The following is a 14,611-nucleotide window of genomic DNA, read 5'->3' as shown; positions in this document are numbered from 1 at the left end:
TTATTTTGGTTTAATAATTTTTTGTAGAAAAACTTATGGATAGATCTTACTTCCTAATTGCTATTTTAAACTTTCAAGAAAAACCATATATTTTTGAGAAAGAAGCACGTAACGTTATTTATTTAAAGAAATGGGGAAACAACATTTTTTTTTCGCCCGGAAACTATTACAGAAATGAGTAAAAATAATATTTCTGCAATGTGAGATTAATTCTGCACATTTGACTACCTAGTTTCTTACCATTATAGACTATTTTAAGACTAAGGGTCTTAAAATAGTCTACAATGGTACCTACCTTCAGCCCAAAACCGCAAATAAAATATGTGTCTTAAATTAAAATATTAATAAGTAAAAAGCAAGCATTTTTAAATTCAAGTACATAACAGTGTAATATTTCTGTTACAATCTAAGCCAAAAAGGACACAATTATCAAATATCTTCGAAAAAAATCTATTACATGGAGTCCCAGATAAGAGATACTCTTATTTCTTCCATATCCATTGAAGTAAACACCCCACTCAGGGGATGCAGCGGTCAATAGTAAACTCCGCTAATTACTTCCCCAAGATAAGTAAGAGTAACAAGTTGGACAAGTTTCACTACACGTCGTGATTGCGGAACTGTGGAACTTAGCTACGGTCTCATCGCTACGTTTTGTTTGTGGCTGTACTGATATAGCTAACAAACGCGGCTCCACTCGTTTTTTTTCTAGCCCATTACTGTCCCACAGCTGGGCAAGGGTCTCCTTCCAAACGAGGGAGGTGTTAGGCCTTGAGTCCACTACGCTGGCCAAGTGACTTTGTATGCTTTCAATAAATGTTTTAAACAAATATTAGGCATGCAAGGTTTCTTCATGATGTTTTCCTTCACAGTAAGAGTAAGTGATAATTATTTCTAATATACACATAACTTCGAAAAATCATTGATATGTTGGCTCGGGTTCATGAAAACAACAGCCTCAAAGCCAAATTCAGTTTTTTATTCACATAAATAGCGTAACCGAAAACGAACAACATACAAAATTGCCTAAATATCTTTATTTAAGGCAAATTATAAAGGAGTTAAAACACTGTATTCCAGTCAAAGGCTTCACAGTCATTTGCCGCCGCATCGTTTGTAATTCTTAAAACGCTTCCGACCATGCTAATCAATTTTCCGGGATAAAAAGAACATGGCTTCGAGTCTGCCAAATTGCATTTAAATCGGTTCAGTAATTTAGATATGGGGAAAAGGATAGTCACTGCGGAGTTTTTTTAAAGAAACCCATTAATTATTCATTTGTTTTTTGAGCATAATTTTCTGCTGGTACCTAAGTCCAAATTTTTTCGTGATACCAAAATGTATCACACGTAAGTGCCAAAAATTAAGTCACTATCTGTGATGATAATATAAGGTAAAAATATTTGATATATACGTACGAGTGAATTTTAAAGCACAAAAAACGTAACTTAGAATCCGTAATATTATTAAATGCGCTAGTAAGTATAACTTAAGGAAAAAACAAACCTAATTACACGTTTTTGTTCCATAATCATACGAAACTACTAAATAGAATGACACTCTATTACACAGGTCAAACTGAACATAGAAAAACTAACATTCACTCATCTACACCCAACCTCAATACACTTAGAAGCAATGAGTAAAAACGTCGAACCAAAATAAATCCTTTTTGCCTTCCTGGATAAAAATACTACAGAATATCAGTCCACTGGGACGACACTGTGATCCAATAACGCTACAGATCCAGGTTCGATTCCCCGGTGGGCACCCACGACATTACTCGTTACATCGGCCCGGAGACGGGACATTTATTGCGCAGAACAGAAAAAATCTGTCTAACTGTAGGGCCTTAAATAATTTTCTCTAGATTTTCAACGTATGTATGGGTGTGGTGTAAAGAGATAGCTCAAGCGATTTTGAAAAATCTTTTAGTTTTTGGTTCAGGGGGGTTATCACGTATCTAAGTTGACAACTATTTGAAAGCCAGTATGGTCTACATTGCTTTCTCTCTTAGGTAATAATGATTAAGATGTTACGTCAAAGCAACAATGTAGTGAATAGTGACCGAATTTGACGTAAACTAGCTGTCAACTGAGATACGTGTTAAGCCCGCCGGTCAAATTGCAAGTAGGTGTATAAGATTTAGTAACTAAATATAGTAAATCCCTCACTGAATCCATATACTATGGGTAAAAAAGGTTATAGCGATAACGTACTATGCCAGTCACAAAAAGATCATTCTGTGTAATATAAACAGATTCTCTGTCTGGTCTCTTGAACGCGAAAGTAAAAGAGCTTTATTAAGCTGAATAATAAAAACATGAAGTGTTGGTAATTACTTAGCTCAAAACGAGATAAGAAGATTTGCTCATAATCCTACACTCTTATCTTTCTTTTATAATCAACTAGCTGACCCGTGCAACTTCGCTTGCGTCCAATTAGAGAGAATGGGTGAAATTTTTCCCCAATTTTGTAACATTTTTTACTGGTACTCTGCTCCTTTTGTTCGTAGCGTGATGATATATATGCCTATTTCCTTTCTCGGGTATCAAAATATCTCTATACCAAATTTCATGCAAATCGGTTCAGAAGTTTAGGCGTGATTGAGTAACAGACAGGCAGACAGACAGACAGAGTTACTTTCGCATTTATAATATTAGTATGGATAATTGAACATTTTTTAATTTATCGCTTTCCGCTTATACCCTAAATGTCCCAATTGAACGATAGCGGGTTAAGTCCCGCGGGGAGGGTGTCGTTTACCTGTACGGTCCCTGGTCATTTCGACCCCACGTTACTTTTGCCCGGGTGAAATACGGTTAACCGTATCGCCTTTGACATACGAAAGGCTGGGACGTTTTTCGCCCTGTTAACCGGTTTTAGTTCGCAATTAGGGTTATTAGAGCATTTTCAAAGGTTCCAAACGTTTGTGATTTGAACCTAACTTTTTTGGGGAGAAAATTGAATTTATTTGCCTAGAGTTTAAGAAGCATTGGCATGTAAAAAGTAATTTTACTTTTAATACCTGTGTGGGCACGGGAACTGGCTTTTGAAATGTAATCAAATCGCGTAACAGGTTTATTTTCGGTTATATATTTTTTTACGAGTTCCTTCGAGCCATTTGGGAACTGGTATTTCAATTTGCTGTAAGGCTGAGTTTGAATCGGTTTAGAACCTTTATTCAATAGTTAATAATAATCAGTTCCTAGAACGAAAAGAATAATAATTTTTTCGTTTGGCTTTATCATATTTTGTCCAAACGTGTACGCGACTACAATTAATCATGACGTCTCATATTTCGTTTCTGAATTATAGTTATTATGATTTTACTATTTTTGTTAGGTTGTTGTCAATAGTTGCATTTTTTTAGCAATAGAAGTGCTTTCTTGTTACATGTCTATTCAAAGCAATCATGATAATCAACACGGCGAAACATTGTGCTTTTTCAATACTTTTTTGCTTTCACATTCAGGTACAACGGTCGAAAATTTTCAACAAAATTTCGTTATATAATCGCCGCCTTTAAATATCGTCGCAAAACTAAATTAATACGTCTTCACACTATATTTTACGTGTATTATTAAATCGCGAGTACTTAATACGCGAGTTAACTGGAGTGAATAAATTAGCAAAAGATATAATTAATGTCAGTCTAAATAAAATATCAGGACTAACATGACATTAATTAGGACGGGTGAGAAGTTCATTTTACATTAAAAAATTAGCTGGAGGTAGTATTTCTAGGGAAATGTTCGGTACAAATTGTGATGACAGTGTTAACGATTATAAAAGGATAAAGTTTTTTTTTCATAACCCGTTACTGTCCCACTGCAGGGCAAGGGTCTCCTCCCAACCGAGAGAGGGGATAGTCTTTGAGTCCACCACGCTGGCCGAGTGCGGGTTGGGGACTTTGTATGCTTTCAATAAATGTATTAACTAAACAATTTTTTTGGGCATGCCAGATTTCCTAAGCAAGCATACAAACCTGGATACAAGTTACACAAAACCAGATACTAATAATTGCACAAAATTAAATAAATGTATTAAACAAATTCTAGGCATGCAAGTTTTCATCACGCCTTCTCCGTTAGAGCAAGTGATAAATATTTCTAAAACACATAATTTGTCATCGGTGTTGCCTTGGGTTTGAAACTGAAACCACTTGCGTGGGAGGTGCCAACCTAAATTCTCGGCTCGAACCCATCTACAATATAAATAGAATATGACCTTAACTTACTAAGAACTATCATGAATCTTGCCGACAGAAAAAAATATTTGTATATTTTTTAAACGTCTCCATTTAAAAATAAAATACTTTAAACTTTCACAAGATCGTTTGGCTCATTTCTCAGAAATTCTTTGACGATGAAACTTGAAAATGAGACTCTAATAAATGAACAGCAACTTAAAATAGTAATATTTAATACGTCACAATATGTTTACGGCCTTTTTTCTAGCAATTTCATTTTTTTATAAACCCATTACTGTCCCACAACTGGGCAATAGTCTCCTCTTAAACGAGGGAGGGATCAAGCCTTAACTCCACCAGGCTGGCCAAGTGCGGATTGGGGACTTTGGATGCTCTTAATTAAAGTAATAATTAAACAAAATTTAGGCATACAAGGTTACATCACGGTGTTTTCCTTCACTGTTAGAGCAAGTGATAATTACTACATTAATTTACATTAATATATCTTGCTCATATAATTCTAGTAAATCTTTTCAAACTAGCTTTAGTACCATTGTAGTGCTGGAATTTAATCTGAACTCTCTGAAATGCCCCGTATCAAGTGAACGAATCTGTCTAGTAACTGGATATACAGTCTGCTTTTTATTTAAGTGCGCTTATTTCAGCGCAACCAGAATCATATTGCCGATAATTACGGCAGTCTTTACTTGAAATGTGAAACTCAATAGTTAGATATAATTACCTATACATATATCAATAAATTCTGGTTATTTTCATATTACTTAGCCTAGGTGCCGGCCTTGTATTATAAGTTCAGACATTTTCCATTTCACTGCCTCCGTAGCGCAGTGGTTTAGGTCATAACGCCGAGACCGTAGCATCGTGGGTTCGGTTCCCACTCGGGACAATAAAAATAAGAAAAAAAGCTTAAACGATCGATTTTGGAAGAATAATAAATGTCCTGTCTGTGCTGTCAAGGTCTTCAACTACCTAGCTGAGTTGGTCCATGCTAGATTTCATTAAAACAGTCTAATGACAGAAGCTTTACAAAAAGAGGTGAAAGATTCGCATTTATTGTAATGGTTTACATTTTCCTTTTAGGTAACTAATTCGGCGATGTACGGTAAAGGAAAATGATGTGTATCAACAAGAAAATTCCATGATTTTGGTTCTAATTTCTTGATAAAATATAGTAATAGTCAACCAAAACATCTGAAAGTCTCCAATCCATTTCCAAAACGAGCCACTGGAAATGTATCTCTACAGTCAATTTGCCCACTCATAAAACTTAATTTATATTAACACATAAAGCAACATTCGCACGTTTGACCTTCATCTGACCTTCAGCCCTTTCATAACAGTATAATGTAATTGACGTTATTTATTGGTCAAATATTTGTTCCTAAGTAAATATGCGAATTTGGTTAGCGAGACAAACATGATTTCCGTTACGAGTGTTTGTATGAAAATTGAGGCGTTTTCGAAACGGCTTGTGTTGTTATTTAATCCGTTAGAAAGATATGTTTTGGATTTTATGTCTGTATTAGGGAATAAAGATACGTAAATATTATTTTAAGTAAAAATAAAGTATTTTCATTACATCATTTCACGCATATATCGGATACATTTCGGAATATGACTGCGTAGGTGTTACGATGCTCAAGCGTCGTCATGTTACTATTATTATGAAACATCATTTTACTTTAACAACTTAGTAGTTCGCTTTGTTTAATGGTTCGCGGCTGGCGGAGAAATACAAGTCTGTATTTTGAAACATATGCAGCTCGTAGGTTTCTGCTGCTGACGGTGACCTTTTTGATACGCCTACTTTATTTTGGATAAAGTTACTTAACTAAAATCTCGATAAATTGTGAATGCTAAGGCTCTGTACCTACTAAGTTGTCAGATTATAGTTTGTAAGTAACAAAATACCTACTTTCCCCATATTAAGGAAAAAAAATGATTACGTCATGATTACCAGATGACGACGAAGTGAAGTACCTAGCTGCTCCAAGTGATATAAAACTTCGTCGTTTTCGCATTCGAATAACTACAGTACTTATTGATTATCTGTTTTTAAATTACCTACTTATAATTATAAGAAATCTTCATATGAAAATAAAATACACTTACCTACCCATTAACAAATAATCTCCTTGAGAATCACTACTCCAGAGAAAAATAACAAAACACTCAGCGATAAATATCACACCAAATTCATGCAAAATAAAACGGACACTTCACTTTCGAAAAGCACGAATATCAAACTACAGACACCTATCACTCAATTCCAAAAATGATTCACTTCGAATTCGAAACTTGGGAGTTCATTTTCCAGCGACCACCTTTGTAAACTCAAACCGTACATTGCTAGAGGCAGTACAGAAGGCTGTAGTGGGCTTTGTTAGAGGAACGATGTTTACACCGTGAAATAGCACCGAAATGCTGATTACTAGTGGTTTGTAAGCCTTGGATAATGAAGAACGTTAGCGCGTGTCAGATGTGGGTAGTTGTTGAACTAGAATTTTGTTGATACACCTTAAAATTTTGTTGTTGAGGCCTTATCGATTATCATTTTTACAATTTTTTGCGTGAAATAAAATTAATTGACGACACTCAAGATTTTAAACTCTTGCAACTTGTACACTTAAAATTGAAATGCAGCAGGTTTTAAACGCCATTGAAAATTAAAGGTTAAGATATCTTGTTTACTAGATGACCCGCGCAACTTCGCTTGCGTCACATAAGAGAGAATGGGTCAAAATTTTCCCCGTTTTTGTAACATTTTTTACTCGTACTCTGCTCCTATTGGTCGTAGCTTGATGATATATAGCCTATAGCCTTCCTCGATAAATGGGCTACCTAACACTGAAAGATTTTTTCAAATCGGACCAGTAGTTCTTGAGATTAGCGCGTTCAAACAAACAAACAAACAAACTAATCAGCTTTATAATATTAGTATAGATTTACCCGACCGTAACCATGGTCGTCTAATGTAGTAGAATACATATTTTATGCCTCTGGTAAAGTCAAACTTTTAGACTAAGAATCGATAACCAACGAAAACTGCACGATTCGAATCCCAATAAATCCTATGTCGAGTAGATATTATTATTTTATGGAACCATTTGTTCTTAAAATAAGTGTCTAAAACGTTTATTTTCTTCCAACCAATGATTCTTTTCAAGGTCGAAAAATATTAATATCTACGGAATTAGGTCCCGTCGCTTCTATTTTTACCAACGAAATCCTTAGGTCAATATGGCGGAATGGGGAAACTGTTTTAAAATAAGGCAAAATGTATTTTTATATTTAGCTGGTTAAAATTTTGTTGAGGCTAGTGGAGTAGTTAAAGTAGTCTCTAGGACTGTGTGTTGTAGGTTCAATTCTCAGGTGGTACAAATACCTACTACTACATTTGTGTTATTCTATTTCCTGAATTATGATTGGGATTAGTTGGAGTTCAAGATAAAAAAAAGATTATAAAAATCATTACTATATCACAAAAATTCATTGAGAAGGTTAAACAATACATTTACAGCCATACAAAACCTAGTTAATTATGTAAATAGAAACTACTTCGTTTAGAATCTTTGGCAAATCAAAAGAATATTATTATTTCAGCTTTAGAGTGAACATTACCAGTGCTGAGCGCACGAAAGTACTTTAAATAAATATCATTGGATAACTCACACACGGTCATTTGATTCCAAACTAAGCAGAGCTTGTACTATGGTAACCAAATAACTTTAGAAAGAGAGTCTCGAATAAAGCAATTTTAATTTTAGAAATATTATTTATTTTCAACACAACATACTAGTTTCAGATTACAACAGATCTTAAAGTATATTGACCTTATATTTATTATTGTCTAGGCATAAAAACTTCTATTAGGTACAGTATAACATAAGTTTATAACATTTGAGTATAATTGTAATAAATGAAGGAAACAATAATAGACAAAAATAATTGTGTGGTAGATTTTCTGATAATAAGCTATCTATTTGAAATATTAAAGCCTGGTTTCACTAGGCACTACTGAATAAGTAATGATTATCTTATCAAATAGAACTTTTAGCAGCTTTTTATACTTTCATTTTAACTATTGCAAATGTATCAAGCACTTATCCAAATTCAATATTTTAAATCCATCTGTTAAGCTAGCTGTCAAAACCAGGCCCAAGTAGTATAAAAAGCTCTCATCTTACCACCTTACATACATACAGGAAGTCAAGCCTTCTTCCCATAGGGGCAGGCAAAGACCAGAGAACACCACTTAGTATAATAATACAAACAAACTTTTTTTACTTCTTTAAAATCCATACATGTGGTCATACAGGAAATATTTGAATCAAAACCAAACTTATATCAATCAGTAAACTCATTTATTTTATTAATATCTAATCTTCACAATTCTTCCTTGTTTCTCTCTAGGAATACCATGTTTGACTATCATGTGACGTCTGACTGTCTCTGTCTTTGTATACGTAACACTACAAACACTACACATATACATATACACACGTTCATGAACATTATTACAATGTGCAAGCATCTGCGAATGTCTATAAAACTTTCTAGGACAATACGTACATTGGTGTTTCTTCTCCATATGACATACTAAATGATTTCTCCAAATTGCTCTTCTTCGGAACGTCAAACCACATTTTTCACAAGTAAACGGTCTTTCACCAGTGTGAATCCGTAAGTGTTCTATTAAATTCAGTTTACGGGGAGCTTTGTAAGGACAGTGGTCGCATTGTAAGTACGGTCCAATCCCGTGTCTTGCTATTTGATGCATATGCATTTCCGTCAGTACTGGAAACCCTTTTCCGCACTGATCACAGATATATCGGCAATGGTTGTGACGTTGCATATGATGGTCATACGTTAACCGATTGGCAAGTATTTTGTGGCATATTTTACATATTAAGTTACGTTCGTTACTGCGTATATTTGGGCGGTATTTTTGCCTTTGCCGTTTGATCTTACGTCTTTTAAAAGTGTTGGTAGAACTTTCTGTGTTAATAATGTCTTGTATTGTGTCTAAAACATTGTCTATTTCATCTGAATATTCTTCTGGTTTGTCGTTATTTTCGATGGTATCGTCGTGGTCTATAAAGTCATTGAAATCGTAAATATTATCATCTGATTGAGCATTCGTTTCGACCTTTTCAACAGGTGTTTCATTGTCATTTTTTTGTAAAAAACTATTCGATTTCAAGCCGTTTTTATTCGTATTATCAGACGTTGTAGGTTGTGGGCTTGATTCTACAGGAAAATACTGGTTATACATAACATATTCGCACACTTTTTCTTTTAAATCTCGATCGGAGAGTTCATTGTTTACCTCTAAATTACATAGCTGTTTTAGCCTCTGGTTTGACGCTTCACACTTTAACTTGAAGTAAACTGCATGTTTTAGTAAATAGGCACACTTATAACACATCATATTAGGTAGTTTATCGTTTTTATGTAACAAAACATTCGTAACAATAGTGATTGCTTTGCCAAAACAACTAAGTCCGTCTTCCTCATTCGAATTATCGATTAGAGACACCATTTTGTCACTACTGCTCTGTGTTAAACACAACCGACATATAGTCTTAAACAGTTCATCGTAATCATCCATTTTATTGTCTTAATTAAGTTTTTAGAACACTAAAAATATTTTTATCGTAACTATTGTTTTGTTTTGATTTAACACTGACTTGACAAGAAAGGCCACAGACTATATAAAAGTTATACGTTTCGTTACACGTTATAAATATATTGTTAGGTATTTATTTAAAAGAAAAATGTATTTATGAAGCATTTTAGCTGAGTTGAACATATCATTAAGGTTTTCTTATTATCACATTCAATACGTATTTATTGTTTGTTGCTTTGACTTTTAGGCTAATTGAATTCCGCGATATTCAATTTATACATACTAAGCTTTCGAAGAACGTTAACAATGTGAGCTATCGTCTCATAGCTGGTCAAAGAAATTCTGTTAAATAGTTACCTAAAAGTGGTTGGTTAAGAAACAACCTACCAAGAATTTGTCCCAGCCTAATATACAATGAAATAACCTTACGAAACTGTTCTAGAATACCCAATGTCGCTCTAAAATTTAATTAAGTTAATGACAGTCGTCTAAGCCGCTTTAAGCCTAAGTAATAAACACTAGGTGTACCTTTAGTAGTATTATTCAACGTGCTATGTTACATCAACCAAGATTAATGTTAAGGACTCAAGTTTTGGTGTTCCTAGATAGTAACTAGTATTAAATTAGGTACTTACTCGAAGATTTCAGTAGCTACTTAGACAATTTGATATTAAAAGGTAATGTGGAACTCAAGTACGGCAAATAAAATGTTTAAAACTTGTAATGGTGTAGTAGTGGCAAATTAAATTGTTAGCAAGTCTGTTTTTTTTAACATCAGAGTCGCTCTAGTATAAATATGCTGAAATAAATCGATTTGTTCATATACTTAATATGTAGTTTGTATTATTTTAATTTCAGAAGCCAGCTCTTGTTCTTTGTTCAGATAAAAACTAGAGATGTACAAATAACTTCTTAAAATAAATAAATTCAACCCATTGTTGTCCCACTTATACGTAAAGGTCTTCTCCCGCAATGAAGTTGGGTCTGGAGTCCACCACGCTGGCCAAGGGCGGGTTACAGACATTGCATACTTTCAAGAACTATTCTAAAGAACTCTCAGACATACAAGGTTGCACCACGATCTTTACCTAGGTTCGTTATACTATTCAAGACTTTACCATTATTTACTTGATTTATTCTGTGATACAAACACAAATCTAGATAAAGACCCTTCAACATCCTCGTAGACATTCTAAGTACGAACAATAAAACTAACAAATAACCACAAAATGGATGTGTTCACACAACCGTGTATTCGTCTGTGTTTCATCTCATTTGTGGCCTAAATAAGTCTTAATAGTGTTTACGTTAAACGTTCCGCGGTGCCAGTTGGTTTCAGATTGTGGCCATTAAATTAGCGAGGCTTTATATGAAAATATTTATTACCTTGCAGTTTCTCTGTCACATTTATTTCTCCGCTCTAATAATTCGTATTGTCAATTTATATAGCCTGTAGCATTAAATTGTAATAAGCGTGACTCAGTTACGTCCTTAAAGTTTAGACGGATAGACGGACAGTCGGACAGACAGATCGACAGGCGGGCTGACGGGCTGACGGACTGACGAACTGATGGAATGACGGAGGGACAGACAGACGGGCAAACCGTAATAAGTCTTCATTTTCATTACATAAATTTCATTTCTTAAAAAAACAACTCCCGCATTAATTGCCCTTGTACTTTTACAAACATACAAACAACGGACACAAAGTACAACCAGACTCGAACAATTATTTGTGGATCGCACAAATAATTGTTCCTTGTGGGAATTGTACCCACGACCTCCCGACGCAATAGTAACGACGTGGTGACCTAAACCAGTGCGCTACGGAAGCCGTTACAGATCAATAAAAACGTCCGTTAAAAGTGTCTTTTCAGCTACTTAGCGACCAAACAGTAAAAATCCTTCACTCGCATGTCTCTTAGCCCCACCATGGCCTGTCTAATAGCCATGTAGCAACCGCCCCCAGCTTCACACAGCGTCTTATACGTATTATTCAAGTGCAAATGAGTTTTAATTCCACCTTCCGGATTCAAGAAACATGGCTCTCGTGTCTCTTCTACAGAAACTTTGTCTTTCGTTGAGCTTGTCACGGCATTTTGTTACTTACATCTGTGTAAATTTTACTGTTTAATAAAAATGCGATAAGTCCACATATCGCTCCTTCAATGCAAAAGGGCCACAACTCAAAAAAAAATGAAAATCGTTTTATTGCAAAAATGACACCTGAACCGACTATATTTTATAGTAAAAAAAAAACCCCATCATTTTTGCTTATATTATGGCTGCACTGACTTACTGCCCTTTTTGCATTAGCTCACTTTGACAGGTAATGTCAGTGCAAAACAGCCACTTTGTGAGTTGCGCCCGGAGATTCAACGCAAATGCTAGTCATTTGCATGAAAAAGTGCCACAATCCAAAATATGTCTGTGTTGGGTGCAAAATTTCAAGTTATTGTGATTATATTTTACAATACAAAACTGCCATATTTTGGAAAACGTCCTTTTTGCATTCTAACTATAGTATTTGTTACCATATTTTGTAATACAAAAGTGCCATATTTCTGAAAACGACCGTTTTGCATTCAAACACTAGTGTTTGTTATTATATTTTGTAATATAACAGTAGCATATTTTGAAATACGTCCCTTTTGCATTAAATTATTGTGGAATACATAATCATTTTTAGCGTGCTAGAATGGGAAGGCCAGAAATATGACCGTTTGGTATGATAATAATTTTAGTTTTCGTTACAATTTTAAAAATAAAATTATACATTTTGATGCAGGCAAAGTAAAGAGGCACCCTTTCCTTTCAAATTCCTCTTTCAGGGGCTAGATCCGTCCAGTCCTTTTCAAATGCGTCTAGGTCATCCCGCCATCTCCATTTAAGTTTCCCGCGTCTGCTATGACCATCTTCTGGCATCCAGTTGGTAGATATGCGGGTCCACCTTTCCGAATGCATATGGATAATGTGGCCGGCTCAGTTCTATTTCAGCCAGGCGGTCTTCTCCCTTACATCGGCTATGCGAGTTTGGGAGCGCAGTATAGAATTACGGACGTGATCTGTTCTTTTGATGCATAATATACTATGCTCCATCGCTCTCTGGCTCTTTCTGGTTTTCCGTAAGGGACCATGTTTGGGCAGCGTAGGTAAGGACGGGTAGTAGGTATAAACATGTCGACGAGCTTTCACTTCAGTGACAGTGGAAGGTTACCCTTCATTAGCTCTTTCCTGGACCAGGATCTCTTTCAGGCACTTGTGACACGTTTGTCCAACTCTTTGTCCCGTCGGTTGTTAAAAGAGGTTATCTGGCCCTAGCAAGTGTACTCGTCGACATAGTCTATGACGTGCCCGTCTACCTCGACCCTACGTTTTGTGTTGTTGGTCATAACCTGGGTTTTTGTACGGTTCTTACTCAGTCCAATCTGAAGGTTTGCCGTGCTCAGATCTTTGAGCATTGATTCGAGTTCCGATGCCAAAAAAGAGAAGAGGACTATGTCATCTACAAAACAATGGTTTGTTAACTGTTTACCACTTACAACTATGCTTTTGATTGCCATAACACCGCCAGGCTCCTGAAAATTTCTCTGAGGGTGCTGGTAAATAATTTGGGAGATAGCGGGTCTCCCTGTTTCACGCTTCTTTGGATTTGGAATGATATTGTTGTCTATATTGCTTTGATGAGTTTGATGTATAAAGGTTCGATTCTACATAGTATCTTTAAGTAGGACGTGGATGGAGTGATGATTCTATGGCGGAATGAGTAATGCTGTCAAAAGCTTTGGAATAATCCACGAATGCTAAATATAAAGGCTTATAAAACTCAAAAACCTTTTCTATTATCTTATTTCTTTAATATTCCTGCTGCACTCAGTCTACTCGTCACGTTACCCATTGATTGATGATGATGATTGATGTTTAATTTTACTAAATAATGAAAGTTACGCACAAAGTTGATCTCAATAATTTTACTTACTCAATAAAAAGTTAAGATTTTTTCATTTAGATTGTTTAATACAATGTTTTCCTGGTCTATTCAGTTATGGTTTTACTTAGTAATTATTATTAAACTTTTTGATACGGTTTTTTTACCAAAAAAGTACAATTAACCATTTTTATTTGTAAAACTGTGTTTAATTTTTGACATATTTCTCATAATATTGGTTCAAATTTTGAATGCAAAAGGGACTTATATGCTTTTTTCTCTTAATAGGTAACAGCTATTACAAAGTTTATTTTGTAGAAAGATAGAGCTAATGATATATTAACATCTTATATTTAATAAATAAATATATGAAATGTTATAAAAAAACAGTTTCAAAAATTTGTTTTGGCTCTCCTGTAAAATTTATAGATTTCGATTTGTGGCCCTTTTGTATTCAAGGAGCGATATATTCTATACTAGTATATAGTATTATAGTTAGTCAGTCTGCCTGTCACGCTTTCACTGCTAAACTGCGGAACTGTTAATGAAGAAATGTGAAAAAAGTGGAGGAGCTGGCCTCAAACACTTAAAGAGTTTGCTAATCCGTGTCAGTTTAAAAATACGTTTAATTCATTATTGTGCCCTATAAACCAATGGAGCAGCATCTTAAGAAAATACTACTAGGTAATTAACTCTATTTTTTGGACATTGATGAAGTACGAATAGTTGACTAGAATGATTATTCTAGTCAACTACTTATTATCTTTTTGAGATTTCAAAAAACTTAATTAACTACCTAAAAACCACACTTAAAAAAACCTCACTTCAACATTCACTACTT

At 34.8% G+C, this 14,611-nt stretch overlaps 1 protein-coding gene across 1 annotated transcript; it reads right to left on the bottom strand.

Moving 5' to 3' along the window:
* Positions 1–7,981: 7,981 nt before the first annotated feature.
* Positions 7,982–9,891, bottom strand: LOC142983098 (uncharacterized). The gene has a single exon (XM_076129929.1). The coding sequence runs from the start codon at positions 9,822–9,824 to the stop codon at positions 8,586–8,588; it is 1,239 nt and encodes a 412-aa protein (XP_075986044.1). The 5' UTR covers positions 9,825–9,891; the 3' UTR covers positions 7,982–8,585.
* Between the last annotated feature and the right edge of the window lie 4,720 nt (positions 9,892–14,611).

This window comes from Anticarsia gemmatalis, chromosome 23, assembly GCF_050436995.1.
Source record: "Anticarsia gemmatalis isolate Benzon Research Colony breed Stoneville strain chromosome 23, ilAntGemm2 primary, whole genome shotgun sequence".
In the NCBI taxonomy this organism is placed as follows: Eukaryota; Metazoa; Arthropoda; class Insecta; order Lepidoptera; family Erebidae; genus Anticarsia; species Anticarsia gemmatalis.
The sequence above is the reverse complement of the archived record's forward strand: the minus strand, read 5'-3'. Positions and strand labels throughout refer to the sequence as shown.